The 20,387-nt window shown below is 45.8% G+C and overlaps 1 protein-coding gene across 2 annotated transcripts in view; it reads left to right on the forward strand.

Moving 5' to 3' along the window:
• Positions 1–2,188: 2,188 nt before the first annotated feature.
• The window catches only part of PRKAG2 (protein kinase AMP-activated non-catalytic subunit gamma 2), a 400,476-nt gene continuing 382,277 nt past the window's right edge, over positions 2,189–20,387 (forward strand). The window contains exon 1 of one of the 2 annotated variants that reach the window (XM_037835774.1): positions 2,189–3,268. In XM_037835774.1, coding sequence (XP_037691702.1) covers positions 3,155–3,268 — 114 coding nt within the window. In that variant the 5' untranslated portion in view covers positions 2,189–3,154. The remainder of the gene's footprint in view (positions 3,269–20,387) is intronic. The other variant, XM_037835773.1, reaches the window with a different exon arrangement.

Genomic DNA, 20,387 nt, shown 5'->3' on the forward strand with positions numbered 1-20,387 from the left:
AAGGTAGGAACTCGAATAGATATTTGCACACTGATGTTTATAGCAGCATTATTCACAATTATCAAAAAATGGAAGCAATCTAAGAGTCTATCAATAGATACATTTATTTTATCTATTTATTAAATATATTTATTAATAGGATAAATAAAATGTGACATATACATACAATGGAATATTATTCAGCCATAAAAATGAATGAAGTTCTGATATATACAACAACATGGATGAACCTTGATGCCATCATACTCAATGAAATATGTCAGGCACAAAAGGACAAATATTGCATGATCTCACTGATATGAAATAATTAGAATAAGCAAGCTCATAGAGTCATATAGGCTACCAGAGAACTGGGTGAGGATAGGGAATAGAAAATTAAGGCTTAAATGTACAGAGTTCCTATTTGGAAAGATGGAAGTGTTTTGGAAATGGATGGTGGTGATGATAGCACAACCTTGTGAATGTAATTAACAGCACTGAAATGTACATCTGGATGAAGTTAAAAGGAGAAATTTTTGGTTGTATATATGAGAAGAAAATTTTAAAAAATAGTACTGTACAAGATAAACAGTGAACCCTAATGTAAAATGTAGACTATAGTTAATAGTATAATTATAATAGTTTCATCAATTGTAAGAAAGGTACTGCACTTTTTAAAAAAGGCTATTTAAGTTGATAGTGAGGTTTTTTTGGTACCCCCAAACATTTTGCATCTGAGGCAAGTGTCTTATTCATTTCACTCTAGTCTTGCCCTTGAGAAGGAGGTTATACTTCAGGACACTGAAAAACAGTCAATGTCAGTGGTCATTGTAACAACGTTTCCTGGGCATACCATATTTACCCACTGTTTAAAAAACTGTGTGTGCAGCAAGATGGAGGTAAAGATGGGGACTTTGGAGAGTGGCCCAAAGCAAAACAATTACTTTGTTTCGAAGACTTTGTATTCTAAGACTACATTGCTCAGAAGATACATGAACAGTTTATTAGTACCTTCTCAGAAGGGAAAAATGGCTGGTAAACTTCTTTTGACATTGTGTACAAGAAACATCCAGATTTCAGAAATATTAGCGTGTGGGACAAAAGAAAAAAAGGCTCTGAAAAAGTAGGCAATATGGAAAGATGATTTTCTTTAGAATTCCCAGGCATTGAAGCATGCACTCCAACAAAATAAACTCAGAGAACAAATTAAATTTATTGATGAATCATTGTACATATTTACAGAAATCAATTGACAAAAGTATAAATAACAATGGGTAAACACCGTCCCATAAATCAGGACAGGACACAGGCAAAACGTTCCGTATGTGAACTAGCACTTGTGGCTTCCGCATTCTGACCTCCTTTCCTACCAACTTGTCCCCTTCTGATGTCTCCGTCTTTCTTTTCAAAGCCAGTTCTCACCAAATGGAGTGATAAACGTAGTCACACTAAAGTGTAAGTGAAAGATGACAGCTTTCTCTCGGGTGACCTCACCGAATTACTGATTATGGGAGTAGCTGAAGTGACGCTAGCGCTCCAGAGACCTTTGGGATCCATCACGTCCTCAGAATCTACAAAAGAAGGGGAAGCGACTCCCCACCTAACACTCAACCTCCTTCCAGCCCGGAGAGTGGCGTCTCAAGGTCAAGGTATCTCCATTCCTGGGACGCTACCAGGGCCACATCGCCATCTCTGAGAACCTCTGAGATGAACCCGCTGCAGTAGGCGGCGCTAGATTAGCAAACCCGGGGCGCTAACGTACCAGGCCAGCATATTAGCCCTTGCCCCGGTTGTCGGGCTCTCTCCCCCGCGGTTTCTTTCTGCAGTGTGAGGAACTACGCGTTTTCCGCGGGGCCCGGTGGGGCGGGGCGGTCCCGGGTAGCCGGACTCACAAAGCAACACAGATTCGAATCCGCAAGCCGGCGGGGAGTGGGTGGTGGTTTTCCGGAAAGCACGCGTTGGTAACTGCGCATCCCACCGAATTTGAGTTTCCCTGCTGCTGCGGGGTCCGCGGCGGGAACAAGGGTGTGCGTGTCTATTTCAAGGGTCAGGCATAAATAGAGCACTACGAGACAAGAAGGATCAGAAACCAGCTCCAAGCAAGTCCAGAGCCGCCTGGACCAGAGAGGAGGGGAGGGGAGACCGCGTCCGCCCTGCAGGGCGACAGTGCCGCGGCGCTGCGGGCTGCGGAACCTGCCGGGGCGGCCCTGGGGCGGTGTTTGGGGTGACGGCGGGAGCAGGAGAAAGTTGCGCTTTACGCTGTGCACTTCCTGTTAAAAGCATGTTGCGTTCCACCACCCCATCCGAGTCCCGGGTCTGTGCAAGTCCTGGGCCCCCTACTTTTCTCGCGGCGTCCCCGCGGCTGCTACCCGGGATTGCAAGTGCGGCTGTGGGGGAAGGAAACGGCCAGCTTGGAGCAGGCGCCCCTGCCCTCCTCTCCCCGCAGGGCTCGAGTCGCGACCCTTCAGGGTGGCAGAGCTGCCCCAACAGCCGCCAGAACTTCTGCTAGCAGCAAAGAAATAGCCCAATTGCTGAGTATTTGCATTTGCACCTCCTCTTCCCCCTCCTCCCCTCCCTTCTACCAAAGAAAGGAGGACGGACCTGGGCTGGTTTATTCTGCGGCCGGGGATTATATTTATATACAAACTGTCTTATTCTCGCCAGATTTTCCACTTAAGGAACAGACATAGGAGGGTTATTTTTCCAAATTATTTTTTTTTTAATTGCACCTGCCTTTCAGCTTACCTTTGGGAATTTGTGGGAGGAGCTGAGAGGGTGGAAAATGTTGCTTTGCTTTGCAAAGGGAAGAAAACTTTGTCACCCAGCAGACCTCTGCCATGTGTAACCTGGTAAGAGACCATAACCAGGGCAGCATTTGACTTTGATTTTGCATCTGAAGAGCCCGTAGGAGACAGCGGACACTTGAACCTAGCGCTCATCGCCGATCGCCGTCCCCTCCTGGGTGGCGGCCGCCGCGAGTTACCTGCTCACCACCCCCACCCCCCGGGGGAAGTCCCTACAAGGTGTTTTCAGAGGTGGAAGGAAAATAATAAAGAGCACGCGGATCCAGTCCCACGGCAAGAAGCGTGTGAAGGAAAGTGCGGCGGCCGGGGGAGGAAAGACAAGGACCGAATTCCAGGAACGAGTCACCCGGAATTAACTTCTGCTTAAAGTTATGGGAAGCGCGGCCATGGACACCAAGAAGAAGAAAGATGTTTCTAGCCCCGGCGGGAACAGCGGCAAGAAAAATTCAAGCCAAAAGAGGCGATCCCTGCGAGTGCACATTCCTGTGAGTTCCACCACCGCCTTCTCCCTCTTCCCCCAGTTTACGCTCCCAATTCCGGCGCGGAAGCGGTTAAGGCGGAGGCGCCCCGCATGCGCCGTGCGTGCCCCTGCTGTCACTGTGGGCCGCTCTGGGGAAGGGTGGAGGGGCCGGGTGGGAGCAGGGCCAGCTGGCTCTCGCTCCCCACCCGCACACAGCCCGGACTCGGTGACCGTCTGGGGCGGTGGCGGAGTCACTGGCTGCGTGCTGTCTGCAGAGGCCGGGCTGGGCGCGGCGCTCCTGGAGCACCCGGGCTTCGGCCTCGCCTGCGCGTGTGTCGCCCGGGCGCGGGGCGCGCTCCCTGGCGAGTAGTAGCTGGTGGAGGGATGGGCGTAGCCGAGGATCCTGCTGGGCTTCGGGTGGGGGTGGGCGGTGCGTTGTGTTGTTTTGCAGAAAAAGGACCTTGTGGACTGGGCTCCGAGGAGGTGGAGCCGGCGTGCTGCTGCGGGGGACGGTGGGGTGGGGCGGTGGGTGGAGACAGCGAGCGGGGACAAGGAACGCTCCGGTCCCGCCGGGAGCTCTCGCGGGGTAGCTGCGCTCTTAAACGGACCTCCCCCTTCTGAATTTCCCTCGGGGTTCTAGGCCTGGGGCGGGAGGCATCCCTGCGACAGTGCCCTTCACCCGTCTCCGGGAGCACATTTCGGATCTCTGTGATATTTTAGGTCTGGGGGCTCCCTAGCCGGTGTAGGTCTGCCACGAACTTCAGCCCCGGCCAAGCCGGCAGCCCGGCCGGACTTTGGCGGCATCGATCCGTCTGCGGCTCGACTTTGTTCCGCCGGAGATTGGCGGGCGGGGTCGTACGGCTCGCCTTGTGGTGGTGTGCTTGCGCAGGTAGCCCTCGGGCGCTTGCCCACGGCCCTTGCGGCTTTCTCTCGCCTTTCCGTGTGCATGGGGTGGGATGGGGGGGTGAGGTGGGGTGCCGGGTGTTGGAAGTTGCTCTGCAGCCCTTACCTTTACCGGTAAGAAAACTCCCAACTGGGTCACACCCCCAGCCTCTACCTACTAAGCAAATGTTTGTACACACACACACACACACACACACACACACACAGCAGACGGCTTGGTGGAGAATGTGCTTTTGTTTGCTTGGTTGGCGGGACTTGGGAGCAGGGTGGGAGCGCGCGGTGAGGCCCACCTTCCTCTGAGACTGCCGCTAACACCTCATTGAAGCTAAATCCTTTCTGGCAGCAAATGGGCGGGGCGGGGCGGGGCGCCTCTCGGTGTACGCCACTTACTTTCCGCTCCCAGCCCCTTTAGGCACTTCCCTCTTTCTGTGTTATTGAACGCAGCTCGTCCTTTCAGACTTTCCCCAAGGTCCTCCTGTTTAAACTTTTGGGTTCAGGTGTGTGCAACACGTGGATGGCAGAGGGTAGAGTCCGGGGGCGGACGCCCCTGGACATCTGATTGGTACTTCAGGGAGCTGCCTTAACCTGGGACGGATGGGCACCCCTCTCCCAAAGTGGGGAGCTCACAGAGCAGGTTGCTGGACCCTTGGTTGCTGTGTGGCCACGACTGTGACCCGAATATGCAGGAATGAGCATTCTATTTAACAATAAGATATTCCTGTCTTACACTGAGAATGCAAGACGTGTGGACTATATTTGTAAATTAAAGGTTAGACCATTGCTGCTATAAACCTCCCTTTAGTAGTGACCACAGGAGCAAACCATGTAACCACTCCGTTTTTCCCATTTGTCAAAAGGGAATAATAGTACTCACTTTGCCTTCCTTGCAGGGATTCTGTGAAGTTCAAATAAAATAATTCATGTGAAAGCTCTTTACAGATTTTCAGTGTTATATGGATGTATGGCTATTACAGATGCATGAGAACACATTTGTAAAAACAAACAAACAAAAAAAATCACATTGTCCAGCAGACAGGCCATACTGTATTGAGGATATTAAGCAAGTCCAGTCCCAAATGCCCTGTGTCAGTTCATGTGTGGGGTGTGCTTATGGGGTTGGTGGTAGGGGTAGGTGAGGACAAAACCCAGAACCAAGAAAAGCACTGAGAGGTAAGGCCATCAGAGTTGAAAACCATGTTACAGTTGGGATACTCTGGACCATGCTTTCTTCTGCTAGTGATAACTTTAACTGCTTTTCTACAACATTCTTACATGATCCTGTCCTTAACTGAAAGTAGTATTCATTCCACAGCTGTTAACTGAGCAGTGACCATGTGTCCAGTGCTCTGGTTGATGTTGGAAGTTCAGGGGAAACAAAAGGGGCTCTTTCTCAAATCCTCACAGAGCTTACAGTCGCTGTTGAGACCAAGGGGTCTCCTCATTGATCTACTCGTAATTGCTTATTGATCATTGTGCCAGGCTAGGGAAGAGTTACAATCTAGCTGGGAGAGTAAGACTTTCTGACAATAGATAGTAAATGTTAACCAGGTCATAAGATGACTGGGGTGGGCAGTTCCCGGTTTTAGAGGTGAGAGAAGGGAGAGTTGGCCACACTGATGCATTTAGGGAGAATGTTAGACCCAGAGATGGAGGTAGGATAGAGACAGGTGTGAGAAGAAGGAGGGTTACTCCCATTAGGGAACCAGCTTGAGCATCCCCACAGAGTTTGGGGTTTGGATGGCCACTTCCAGGTACAGTGAAGAGCCCCTTCCTGGTGGAGAAAAGAGTTAAAGAATCAGGGTCAGAGGATATAAATTGAGGCCAGTTCAAGGAAGGCCTTGAAGTAGGGTTGCCAGATGAAGGAAACAGAAATATAGGCTGCCCAGTTTAAATTTGAATTTCAGAGAACAATGGATAATTTCATAGGGTAAGTATGCCCCATACAATATTTGGGTCATGGGTTTGCCAAAAAATTATTCATTGTTTATCTGGAATTCAAGTTTAGCTGGGTGTCCTGTATTTATCTGGCAACACTACCTTGAAGGCCAGGACCAGGGAGTGAGCCTTCTTCCTGAAGGCACTAAGAAGCTATAGCAGATGCCATTGATGCCCTGTGCCCACCCCCCGCCCCCGTGCCCTTGGCCCACTCCAAGTTCATCTGCACCCTGGGGGGACAGTTCCTCTCCATGCTGCTCGCTTGTGTCCTTTCTCCCTGCCTGAAGGAATTTTCCTGGACTGTGGCATGGGACCTGGAAGTGCTAGGATTATGCCCTCATGGGCAACCCTCAACCACTGAGGGATAGACACCCCAGCTTTCCCATCCTTTGATGAGGCATTTCTGAAGTGTGTCTTGCCAGATACCTCTGAGGGTCCACAGCAGGAACAAGCCCCTGTTGCCAACTGTGGTGGGCCCTCATTAAAGTGCCCTTGCTGCTTTTTCTGGCTTCCCTGCCTTGCTTTCCCCTCTCCCTCACTTGTGCTTCCTGGAATAAAAAACCGAACCTAAATCCTCGTCCTTGGGTCTGCTTTTGGGTGGGGGGACCTAAACTACGACAGAAGCTGTTAAAGGTGATGAAAGCAATGGGCTTAATGAGAATTAGCCTGGTGGCACTGTCAAAGTGGAGTAGCGGGAGGAGGGTCAAATGTCAAGGAAAGCAACTCAGATGCTTTCGGAAAAACCCGGGGATAAGGGTTTGAGGGCTTGAACTAGAGTGATGATGAGAGAAAGACAAATGAAGGGTGAATACGAGAAACATTAGAAGGAAGAATTGGTGAGCCTCAATGTCTGACTAATGGTAAGAAAGACAGGAAATGAGTTGACCTCGTGGTTTTGAGATGTTTGGTATAAACAGCTGGCTCTTGGGGAAAGTGACAAGTTCAGTTATAGCCATGGTGGATTTGCTCTGACAGCAAACCCAAGGGGAAATCGCATACGCTTCCTCATCCCAGGTCCAGATGATCATTGGTGGGCAGAGAAGGCCGTTTTCAAGGACTTTTTGGATACTAAGGAGCTGCACCTGAAAGGCACCATGGCCCCTGGCAGTGCTGTGGGTGGGGCTCATTTGGTGGTGTGCCAGTGGTATTGGTGGTGATGAGGCCTCACATGCCTGGTGACATCCAAGCAGCTTGTCTCTTCTTTGCATTTTTATTCCTCAGAGTCCCTTTTGGACACAGTCAACCTCAGTCCCTACCCCAGTATCCAGTGCACACACAGAAGCATGACTAAGGTATTTGGGGAAGTAATTGCAAATCTCCATCCCAAGCTCTGAACTATTTTTCCTCTAATTCTCTTTCTTTAACCATCCTGCCACTCTGCCACCCCACCCTTTTGACCAACAGCTCCTGCTAGGCCTTGAGGTACCATGAGGAGGAATCTGTCTTAAGGGATACCCGGGGGTCAATGGGTCGTTGTAGGTAATGGAAACCTAGAATTACTATATCAAGTAATGTATAAATTGAATTAGATTAACAGCGGGGTAGGAAGGGAAAGTGGCCCTTAGCCCTAACTGAAGATGTAGCTTTGCTTGATTTTAGCCTCTTGCTTAGGCAAATCTGTCTCACCTTTTTGGAAAAATACTCTCAGGGAAAAAGCAAGGTGTGAGAGGAGAGGGAGAGGAATAAATGGGTACAGATACCTTTGAGGGGTTTCACTGGGTTTTAAAAGTAGCAAGATGGGTGTAGTGTTTAGCCTGTGGTGAGCTGGCATCTGGTTGTCTCCCTCTTCCCTTAGCCTTCATTCCTAATGGAAAGCAAGAATAATAGTGAAGATGATTGGAATGGTTTTAGAAAATAATTCACTGGAAGTGTAGCTGTGCATGACATTCTGCTTTTTGCCAGAGGAGCTGTTGCCAGGAGCAAGCATGTCCTTTTCTCCATTTTTGCTTGTCTCCTAACAGGAGCCTCCCAGCTGATGCTGAAGTTCATGTATCTCACAGACATATTTTAATTAATAACTGCTGGCTGCCATAATGACTTGGGTCTTTGGAACTGATTACAAGCCAATGACAGAGCAGGCCAAGGGGGGAATGGAGGAATTTGGTGAGAAGGACCGAGCCAGGAGCCTGTAGCGGCACTGAGGTGGGCCTGGAAGAGGTCCGATTCGACACAGGAGGCCAATAGTTAACTGCTGAGTTGGGCATTACTTACAGAATCCATGTATCGTTGGTCGTTTGTGCATCAAAGGACTTTACCATGAGAGGTGCTACAGAAATCACAGTCACTGGAGACAAACTAAAAATAGACACAAGAGCAGCTGGCTGGTCATAGAAGGCTGCAGAGACCTGATTGGGTTTGGATGGCTCATCTCCTATGATATATTTGCCTGTCATGTCTCCAAGAGGGAAGCCTTAAACTGCTTGATGCCGTGGAGCCCGCTGGGTTGGTAGTGGCTTGTGACCTGCTACAGCCCAGCAGCCTCTGTCCAACCAGATCTGCTTGTGCTTGGGCCCTCCCCAAAGGAGGGGCATGACCAGGGTGTGGATGGGAATGGGATGCTTTGGTCCTAGCCCTGTGGCGGGATGACCAAATTAAGATAATACTGCCTATCACACCGTTGAAATACCCTGGATTGACGTATTGGTGACAGGGAGAGGGAGATGCCATGTGGCATAATAGATTTTGGCCTTGACCTTGGTCAGTTTGTACCACCTGGAGCAAGATCTGCTGGGGTTAGGGTTTAGGGCAGTGTTTTTTAAAGTGTAGTTGCTGGTCCACTTAATTAGAATCACCTGGAGTTTGTTTAAAATTTAAAATCCTAGGTCTCAACCTGGACCTTCTGAATCAGAATCTCTGAGGAGTGGGACACGTGATTCTGCATTCTTGACAAGTTCTCCAGGTGATTCTTATGCTTAGAATTGGTATAGGACATCCCCATATAATACTGATGTCTTCTGCTCTGGTGAGTTTTTCTTTCTGTCCGTCTCTCCATCCCATCCATCCATCCATCCATCCATCCTTTTCCAGAATTCATTGAGAAGATATGTCCTTAGCTACTGACTGTTCAACAAAGGAAGGACATTTCTGCCTTCCAAGTGAGGATGAAAGCACAGATCAACCTCCAACCCAAGTAGCCCACTGAGGGCCAGCTTATTAGGTAGACCGCCCTTGAAAGTTTCTTGACTCAGTCTCTCAGTGACTCAGGGCATATTAGATCCCCTCAGTATAGTCTCTTTTCTGGCCAGGAGTATGACATTGGGACCTTCAGGAGCTAGGATCCCCAGAACTGTCCTGTGACCCCAGGGTTTACCCATGGTTCACCTGGTTTGGGTGTAGTCAGCCAATGAGTGAGTTTTCTGAAGCACATGCAGAATGCCTTGGCTGAATGCCAGTTAAGCACCTAGTCCAATATTAGGCCTGTGGAGAGAGGGAATAGGCAGATAGAGAATAAGTATATAATTCTCCTTCCTTGATGGCTCTACCATATAGAGGAAGCACAGACCTCCATGGAACAGCCTGTGAAGTTAAATCATGCAGAGTATGTTCAAAATGAATTTAATTGCAGAATCACTTACTTGATGACTTGGGGTATAATCCTAGAGCTGAGTTCTCTTGTCTCCATACTCTTTCCCCTACTTTACAGATGGCCCAATCAAGAAAAAGCACCTTCAGCATTACACGGAAGGATAATATGGTGAAAGTGAAAGGTTCCCCTTCTTCTTGTTCAGGCTCTTTTTTCCTATTCATGTTTTGCCCTATTACCTGTTTGTGGAGGGTTTTGAGATTCTTTTATAAACAAAACTCTAAATATTACATAGTTTCCTAATGATGCCTGGGTCGTTATTTCACACAAATGACAGCTCTAATACTGAAAAAAAATAAACAGAAGATGCAGCACAATATAGTTTGTATGTTCAATATTGTCTCTTTTCACACATCAGAAACTTCTTTGGGTTCTCAGTGATTTACTGGTATTTTTCCATGCCTGTTTTCTTTGGACTGCCCTCCTTCAACAAAACCTAATAAAAATGTATTACTATTAGTGATCCTTCCCCAGGGGTCTGCAGTTTTGATGGGGCTGGACACCAATTTTTGTGCATCAAAGGACTTTACCATGAAAGTAGAAAGATAGTCTTTACAATGGGAGAAAATATTTGGAAAACACACGTCTGATAAGGGTTTAATATCCAGAATATATAAAGAAATCCAACAACTCGACAACAAAAAGACAACCCAATTAAAAAATGGTCAAAAGATCTGAATAGCCATTTCCCTAAAGAAGATACACAAATGGCCAAAAAAGCACTTGAAAAGATACTCAACATCATTAGTCATCAGGGAAATGTAAATCAAAACTACAAGGAGATACCATTTCACACTCACTAGAATGACTAGTATTTTAAAAAATGCCAAATTACAAGTGTTGGAGAGGATATAGAGAAATAGGAACACTCACTCATTGGTGGGAATATAAAATGGTGCAGCCACTGTGGAAGTCACTTTGGCAGTTCCTCAGAAAGTATAGAATTATCAGATGACCTGGCAATACCACTTCTAGGTCCATACCCAAAAGAACTGAAAACCGGGACTCAGATACTTGCACACCAATGTTCATAGTGGCATTATTCACAATTGCCAAAAGATAGAAGCAACTCAAGTGTCCATCAACTGAAGAATGGACAAATAAAATGTGGTATATACATGCAACGGAATATTATTTGGCTGTAAAAAGGAATGAAGTTCTGATACAGGCGACAACATGGATGAACCTTGAAAACATCATGCTCAGTGAAATAAGCCAGACACAAAAAGACAAATATTGTATGATCTCACTGATAGGGAATAATTAGAATAAGCAAATTCATAGGGTCATAAATGAGGATATAGGTTACGAGGGGCTGGGTGGGGATAGGTAATGGGGAGTTAATGCTTAAATTGTACAAAATTTCTATTTAGGTTGATAGAAAAGCTCTGGTAATGGATGACGGTGATGGTAGCACAATATTGTGAACGTAATCAACAGCACTGAATTATATATTTGAATGTGGCTAAAGGGGGAAATTTTAGGTTGTATATATGTTTCTAGAGTAAAATTTAACAAGAACAACAAAACATAGGATTGTACAACACAGTGAACCTTAACGTAAACCATGGACTATAGTTAAATACTACAATTATAAAAATGTTCTTCCATCAATTGTAGCAAGGTTTTAATTATAGGCTGGCATATGGAAACTCTGTTTTATGCATGATTTTTCTGTAAACCTACAACTTCTCTAATTTAAGAAAAAATAGAAAAGAAAAGAAATAATTTGGAAGTCCTTTCTCTTTGCCAATGCCTCCTTACCTCTTCAGACTTCATTTATATACCTGTTAAGTCAGTTATATACCTCTAAAACCATTCACACAAATAAATGTGTTCTTAAGTGATGCTGTTGCTTGATTGTTTCATTTTACTCTTCCCGTTTTCCCAGTTTGATTCATTCAGCTCACTGCCAGGGACTTTCTGTTTCTGGACACCATTTTACTATTATTGGGCCACTTAGGTTTCTGCACAAGGCTACAGATACTCTAAGCAACTGGTTTGGAATCCTGCCTCCTTCTCCTTGGCTCTTTCTCTCCCATTCCCCTCCATCACCCCTCCCTTTAACCCAGAATGAGTGCGTCTGTGAACAGTGAGTGTGATCACAAATGCAACACCTGTTGTTCCCCTTGTTTCCCATTTCCTTCAAGATGAGGGACCAATTTATCTTGATAACTCCATAGCACTGCATCAAATGTTGACACATTTTGTCAACCTCTTTTAAAATATGGAACAAACGGAGGCAGGTGAAGTGCTCAGCCGCCAAGTTGAAACAGAGTCCTCGATTTGCTTGGTTAGTTGACTTTGACCTTGCTCTAAGATGAACAGAGGAGCCTTATAAGAGTTAAGCTCTGTCCTCTCAGGCTCAAGGAATTCTTAGAGACCCCACTGTGACACTTTGTACAGTGTGCACCACTGGACCAGAGGAAACGGTTAAATATTAGTTGGTTGTGCTTCCCTTCCAATGGAAGACAATCTCTCCCATTTGACTGTTTTAGCCCTGCGTTGGTATAGTTAACCTGAATCTCACTTATCTCTTTCTTCCGCTGCCTACTTTGAAAATAATTTAATCTCCATCCTTTGCTTCCTGTTGACAGGAAGCCCTTCTCTGCCAATTCATGGCCTGTCACAGACCAGTCGGATATCATCCGGGCTTTGGGGCTTCTGCCAGGCCTCTGTGTTTTGATATACTCCCACCTGGCAGTGAAGTTGTTGATGACTGTACAACAAAGACCAATGTGCTTTCCATAACCCCAGGATTGCAGCCTTTTTTTTTGTTTTTCCATGAGGCAGAGGCTGGTCCTAGCTGTGGGAAGCCCTACGGCTCTGCTGTCCTGCCAGGGAGCACAGCAGGGACATGGTTAGTCTGGCTCAGGTCTACACGTGCTCTCAGAGAGAGAGAGCCCCAAGCTGGATGAAGGTGCAGGGCCAGGTTGGAGGTGAGTGCGGCAGTGACTTCCATTTGTGGAGGACAGAAAGAAGATTCGTGCTGGGCCTGCTCTGTGTGCATATGCTGGGGCTGGAGATGGGAAGAGGAAGAAAGCAGCAGGGCAAGGGGGGATCCTAGATTTTGAGAACATTTGGCACAAACTTCTCAATTTGTAGTTAAAGAAATGGAGAACTGGAGAGTTGCTAAGAACCATGTTTCACAGGCAGGCAGGGTTAGAGCTGGGACTGTAACACTGGTCAATTCGTTTATGTCTATTTTCCGGGGTAGTGTGCTAGGTGGTGAGGACACAAAGATGAATGAGACAGGGTTCCTGTCCTCAAAGCACAGTTTGGAGGAGCAGTCTCAAGCCTACTGGTTACATCCTAATGAAGACGTGTGAGCAGCGTGCTCTGGGCATGGAGAGGGGAGTATGTTGTAGCTCTGTCTGAAGAGGGTGGGCCAGGATGCACAGAGAAGTCAGTGCTTTTCACGTTCACAGCTCTTGGCTTTGAGGAACCCAAACGAGGTCTTTTCTTACATTCCCCTACCTTGTCTCTCCTCCAGTGCTGAGAATCTAAATGCATTGGGGTTAGGGTGGGAGTCTGTAAGAAAACCAAGTAGTTGATGAAGGCTGATGTGGCAGCTCCAGCATGCAGACTTGCTGTGTTTGTCCATAGCCCCTCTTCTTGACCCTTTTCTTCCCTTCTGTCTAACCACTGAGACTCAGCAACTAGGGACCAGGGGGCTGGAGAGTGGAGGAGAAGGAAGGGGGCAACCCAGCTCAGTCACCTGCTCAGCATCCAGAAGCTCGACCGGCAGGCCTCCAAGCAGGCTGCCATTTGTCTGTTGGACAAACTTGGAAACTTTCAACCTACTTCCACCCTGCCTCACAGCATTGGCCATGTGAACAGCCATCGGGTCACAGACTTGAAACTAATGTCACCCTGCCTCCATTCTTGTCTACAGTATATTGGGTAATAAGTATCTCAGAGAGCTTTCTTCCTCCTTGCAATTCAGAGCCTGGTTGATGGGTAGTTTCATTTATGGTAGCTGTGTTAGTTTAAGCTGTTATGTACCCCAGAAAAGGCTATGTTCTTTTCATCCATTCCTGTGGGTGTAGACCTATTGTGGGTGGGACCTTTTGATTAGATTATTTCAATTGAAGTGTGAGCCATTTCACTCAAGATGGGTCTTAATGCTTGTACTAGAGTCCTTTATAAGAGGATAAAACACATAAAGAAGCAGAGAGATGAAACCAAGAGAAGCTCACAGAGAGAAAAGCTCCAAAGAAGCTAAGAGAGAACCCACAGAAGCTCAGAGAGGAAGCCAAAGAAGCCAGAAGCTGAAAGTAATGGAACCCCAGAGCAAAGGACCTGCAGATGCCAGTCATGTGCCTTCCCACGTGACAGAGGTGTCCTCGATGCTGACAGCTTATCTTCAGAGTCCAGGTGTCCTCCTGTTGATGCCTTGAGTTGGGACATTTTCATGATCTAAGAACTGTAAATTGTAAGCTAATAAATCCCCACTCTAAAAGCCAACCCATTTCTTGTATATTACACTCTGACAGCTTTAGCAAACCAAAACAGTAGCTATGACTGATCAATATTGTTGATTATTGAATCCCATCTGGGGTGGCATGGTTGTTATCAGATTCAGCTAATATTGATTGGGACCTTGCTGTGTGCCATGCTTGTGCTTTTATATATGTTATCTCTCTCTCTAAAATAACCCTGTGAAATATTATTACTATTGTTTTTAATGGTATTACCCTAACTATAAAGAACAGTTTAGGCAGTCTCACACACGCCATCGTTCTAGCCCAACCTGTCATGGAAAATCTCTGTTGTGTCTTAATTAGGTTTTGGATGTCCCTGTGTACAGTCAGGGCAGCCTTAGGGTGGGAGATGATGACAGTTGGATCAGGAAGATCCCCACCCTCATCGTGGATACACAGAAGGCAAAATGCCATGTCCTGGCAAGCTGCCTTGCAGCGGTTGCCCTTGATGATGATTGGGTCACTGCACTCTTTGTTCAACTCCTCTTTAGAGGAAGTTCATTAAAGGCTATTGTTCAGCTTTCTTCTTTCAAAAATAAATAATCCATCTTCTACAGTTTCATAGGCTTTATTCTCCAGTTCTTTTTTTTTGTTTGTTTCTTTTTGTTTTGTTTTGATTTTTAAGTAACTGAGTACTGGAATAAACACTAAACTAGGGATCAGTAAATCCTCTGCTGGCTCTTCTGTCAAATAACTGCAAGATGTCTTACGGAGTCATGGAACACTTGTTGAAAGCCTGTTGTGTGCCAGGAACTGTGTAGGGCAACAGGGGTATAATTGTAACTAAGAAAGACATGGTCCTGACCCTCCAAAGAGTTTAACCTTGGGCACATGCCCCTGTATTGGTTAACTTTTGCTGCTGTCAAACTCCACAAAAACTTAATGATTTAAAACCACAAACATTTATTATTTCTCACAATTCTGTAGGTTGGCTGGGAAGTTCTTCTGGTCTGGGCTGGCTCAGCCGATCTCTGTGGTCACATGGCAGCTCGGCCAGGACTGGGTGGTCTAGGATGGCCTCACTTGCAGGTCTGACGGTTGGTTCCTTGTCAGCTGGGGCAATGGGGACGACTTGGCCATGTGTCCAGGAGGCAGCCTGGTGTTCCCTAGAGCAGCAAGAGAGCCAGCCCCAGTGCACAGGTGCTTTTCAAGCCCACTGGCCACAACAAGTCACACAGCCAACCCAGATTCAAGGGTGAATCTGACCCTGCCTCTTGATGGAAAGAGCTGCAAAGTTGTATTGCAATGAATCTGTGTGAAATTGAAATATACCACAGTCACTTAATCTCTCTAGACCTGAAATCTAAAGCCTCATTTAGCACAAACACTAAGATTGTGAGAAAGTGTTGCTTTGCTCTAAGAAGAGTTGGGATTTGACGGATTGTAAATTAGATGAGAGGTGATGTGTGGGCCCCTCCAAAGCTGGGCATTTGATAGTAACATGGGAAGCCTTCAAAATAACAATAACAATAATAATAATAATAATAATAATAATAATAATTTCCATTTTCTGTCCAGAAGATGAGTAAATGTCAGAAAAGACATTCTCTTCAGAGGAGAAGCCAGTGCCAGTAGAGCAGAGAGATTACTTTTCTCTTGAGTACTCTACTTTGCTTGTTATGTTTTTTTGAGATTTCTGAAATGACCTTGGAGAACAGATAATACTATACCCTCAGCTAGATCGTGGGAAATGCAGGGCAGCAGTACCAAACTGGTCTAAGGAAAGAAGTCAGCTAGATGACTTCCCCACTCTGGGGTGGTGGGCACCTGCCAGGTGCAGAAGTGGCCCAGATGCAGGAGTGGTGGCACTTGGGAGCCAGAGAGGATTGAAACTGCACCGTGGCTCACTTTACAATGAGGAAGCAGCCTCAAGAGGTTAGGTAACTTGCCAAAGGTCACATGGTTGGTTAGTGGCAAAGCGGGGATTAAAACTCAAGTTTTCTACTATAAGAAGGTTGGGAAAAGAGGCAAAGCTTTCCGGCAAGTAGTATCCATGGCCTACATGGGGAGCCGGGAGTCCCAGTTGCCTGGCTCTCTGTCAGAGATAGCTGCTCCTCAGGTTAGAGATAAGGAAAAGGTTTCAAAGCAGTTCTGTTTGTGATTGGCTCCAGATCAAGGGTCATGGGCTGTGGTCAAGTGTTTTATCCTTTTAGCACCAGCCACAGGCTCCAGGATCTGCCCACCATGCTGTTTGTCCACCGTCAATCTGTTTCTCCTTTTTCTGTAGACATGGCAATGTCAGTTTTCAAGCTCAAAGCAAAGTTCTGTACGTTTGGCATGTAGGCATAGAATTGACTATTATAATAAACTAAAACAAAATTAAATAGACATTTTTGGTTGTATTCCTTGTAAAATGATGAGCTTGCCTTCAAATGGTTTTTGTTATCTTTGCCTAAAATTTTTTCTTATCCAATGATTCTACGCCTCTGGTTTCAGCCGTTCAGTGGTTGACATCGGCACGCCAACCTGATGGGGAAACTGGGCGCGTGTGTGTGTGTGTGTGTATGTGTGTGTGTGTGTTCCTCCTGCCAGACACTGAGGTTGCTGCTATCCTCTTAGCCAGTACATTTCAGAGCCAATTTGTGAGCCATTAAGAAGGAAAATCTTATGGTAGACTGCTGTTATTTAACAAAAATGCCATGAACTCTGTCAGTCATCTACCTTAATCATCAGACTTAGATCCATATAACTTTTAAGAGTTTCTGAAAATTAAATTTTCCTTCAGAGAATGAATATATACTACCACTATGGAAAATTTTATAAAGTGTATTATTTTCTCTGAGGGCAGTTTCAAAAGCTTTGAGATGTTTTGAGCAACTGGCTGCCTCCTTGTGATAAGAGCATGTGCTTCCAGAGTGACTACTTAGAAGGGGAGAGACTGCTGAGGATGCCCCAGCCCTGGCACGTTTCCCAGGTCAATTCTGTTACCTTATAATCACATGCACAGGCCTTTATCCGAGGGGGTGCAGTGTTCTGAGATCACTTCAGTGACAAGGTTGGACCCAGGTGGCTGGGCCCTCCCACCCCACACTGTGCTATGAGTGGCTGATGTCCCAGAGCTGCCCAGGGTGGCCCTGGGCCTTCCAGATCATCTGTGTTACCAGAGGGAAGGGTTCAGCAATTTTTCAGATACGTGGTGTGGATCAGGCAGAGGCTCAGTAAGACGACACCTTGTTTTCCTCAGTTACTGACTTTCTACTGCAAAGATACCACCTCAGCTTGGGCCTAGCTGGCTGAACATCTCTCTCAGCCCCAGTCATTCTTGAGAATCATTCTGTTAGTGTTTTAGTTTCCTAGGCTGCTTAAGCAAATACCATGAAATGGGTTGGGTTCGCCATGGGAATTTTTTTGCTCACAGTTTTGAGGCTGGGAAAATGTCCAGATCAGAGCATCATCAAGGCAATGCCTGTCCCCAGAGACTGTGGCATTCTGGGACTGGCTGCTGGTGGCTCCAGTGTCACTTGGCAAGGTACATGTGGAGCCTTTTCCAAGTTTTGTTTCAGCTTCTTGCTTCCTGTGGCTTTCTTTCTCTCTGCCTTAATTTCATTCTGCTTATAAAGGACTCCAGTAATAGGATTAACACCCATCCTGATTGGACTATGCCACATACACCTTAACTGAAGTAACCTCATCAAAATCTCCTACTTACAGACAGAGTTTCTGGGTAAGATAGCAGAATAGAGAGCTTCAAGACTCAGACTGTCCTCCAGGGCAGCTAGTAAACAGCCAGGAACTGTCTGAAACAACAGTTTGGGGGCCCCAGAGACCAGAAGAACACTGCACATCATCCACGGAAGAGCGTAAGGAAGAGATTGATAACTTGCAGTGAAGATTTGTGAATGAAACTCTCCACACTGCTGAGGCTGGTGCCAATCCCCCAGGCACCGGGGATCCAGGCTGACAGGCTGCCCTGGGATCCAGTCCCTGACTGGAAATAAATTTTTCTTCCCCAAGAGTGTGTGTGTGGGGGTGGGGGGTAGGGGAGTAGGGGGGTGGGAAGGTTTGGCTGAGTACTGATTGTGGCTTCTGATTAGCAAATTCAGAATGCTGGGTCTTGGCTCTAAGGGTAGTTACAATTTCAGTCAGCCCAGGGCAAAAAGCAGTCAGCATCCTATGTTTCAACCCCACCCCTAAGAGGGGTGGAAGCTGGGAGGATTTAGAGTCACAGTGCCTTAGGGCTGTGGAGAACAATTTACTGAAGGACAGCTCTTCCTCAGGAGAAGGGGAGGTGTACAGCCCAGCAGTGTTCGTGGTTTTGACTGATGAATCCAGATCACTGGGTCCTGGCTCTGCACTAGGGTTTCAACCCACCCCAGACTAAACCAGCTGGCAGCCTGTGTTTCAACCCTGTCCCTGTTAGGTTGAGTCAGTTGAGACTTAAAGACACAATGCCACCTTAGGACCACGGGGAACCATTTGCTGGTCAAGCCAGGAAAGCACAGACTGGGGAACCATCAAATAGAAGTTTGACATCTTTCTGGGTCTTCCCCCCACCCCAGGCATATTGGAACCAATCTATGCTTCCTTCATGGGTCCCTGGCCCTGTTTTGACTGGGAAATATTGACTTGGGAAAGTCCTCTCCAGGGTGACCCTCCTGCCAGAATGTTCCCTCAAGGCAGGACAGCTAGAGACAATGAAAGGAGTGTTAAAAAACTATAGAGGTAAATCAAACACAAATAGAACAGATCAACATTCTTGGGAAAGGAACAGGGGAAAGGAAACAATTGCACAAATGATGCAATCTCAAAAATGGTACTATATATCTAGGGCAAAAATCAGAGAATAAGAACTGAAAAAAATCTGTTCAGTTAAACAAGAGCTATTCTAAAGAGCTATGATAAGTTGAATCATGTGTCAAAGAAGTGCCTTAGCACAAAGCCAATCAACAAGAAAACCCTAAGCAAGAAATTGATCTCCAGATAAAACTCGTTAAGATAATCAGACACCCAGACTAAAATTTACAAGCTATAATAAGAAACAGGAAGATACGGCCCAGTCCAAGGGACCAATTAAACCTTTTGAGGAGTTGCGGAATTTGGAACAACTAATCCAAGATGTTCAAACAAATCTCCTAAATCAGTTCAAGGAGATGAAGGAAAATATGCCTAGAGACAAAGGATATTAAGAAGACATTGTGTGAGCACAAAGAAGAATGTGAAAACATAAAAAGAAACATAACAGAAATGATGGGAATGAAAGACACAGTAGAAGATATTCAAAATACACTAGAGGCATACAATAACAGACTTTAACAGGCAGAAGAAAGAATCAGTGAGCTAGAAGACAGAACATCCGACATGTTACAAACAGAAGAAGAAATAGAGAAAAGAATGGGAAAAATTGAGCAGGGTCTCAGGGATGTGAATGACAGCACAAAGCATACAAACATACACATCATGGGTGTCCCAGAAGGAGAAGAAAAGGGAAAAGGAGCTGAAAGAATATTTGAGGAAATAATGGCCAAAAATTCCCACCTCTTCTGAAGGACATAATTATACATGTTCAAGAAATGCAAATAGAATAAATCCTAATAGCACTGACTCCCAGACAAATATTAATCAGAATGTTAAATACCAAAGATAAGGAAAGAATCCTGAAAGCAGCAGGAGAAAAGTGATTCATCTCCTAAAGGGAAACTCAATAAGGCTAAGTCTAATATCTCATCAGAAACCATGGAGGCAAGAAAGCAGTTGTATGATTTATTTAAGATACTGAAAGAGAAAAACTGCCGGGCAAAAATTCTTTATCTGGCAAACTGTCCTTCAAAAATGAGGGAGAGTTTAAAATATTCATAGATAAATTCAGAAGATATTCAGAAGATAAAAATTCTGATAAATATTCAGAAGATAAAAAGAAACAGAAAGTTCAGTAGTAAGAGACCTGCCCTACAAGAAATACTAAAGGGAGTTCTGCAAACTGAAAGGAAAAGATAGGAGAGAAGGTTTGTAGGAGAGTATAGAAATGAAGATTATTGATAAGGGTAACTAAAAGAGTAAAAGGGGAGACAAAAATAAGATGATATATAAAAATACAAAGATAAAATGGTTGAAGTAAGCACTGCCTATACAATAATATCATTGAATGTTAATGGATTAGACTCCCCACTCAAAAGACACAGATTGGCAGAAAGGATAAAAAAGGATGATCCATCTATTTTCAGTTTACAGGAGACTCAACTTAAACCCAAGGACACAAATAGGTTGAAAGTGAAAGGTTGGAAAAAGATATTCCATGCAAA

Source organism: Choloepus didactylus, chromosome 5 (assembly GCF_015220235.1).
Source record: "Choloepus didactylus isolate mChoDid1 chromosome 5, mChoDid1.pri, whole genome shotgun sequence".
Taxonomy (NCBI): domain Eukaryota; kingdom Metazoa; phylum Chordata; class Mammalia; order Pilosa; family Megalonychidae; genus Choloepus; species Choloepus didactylus.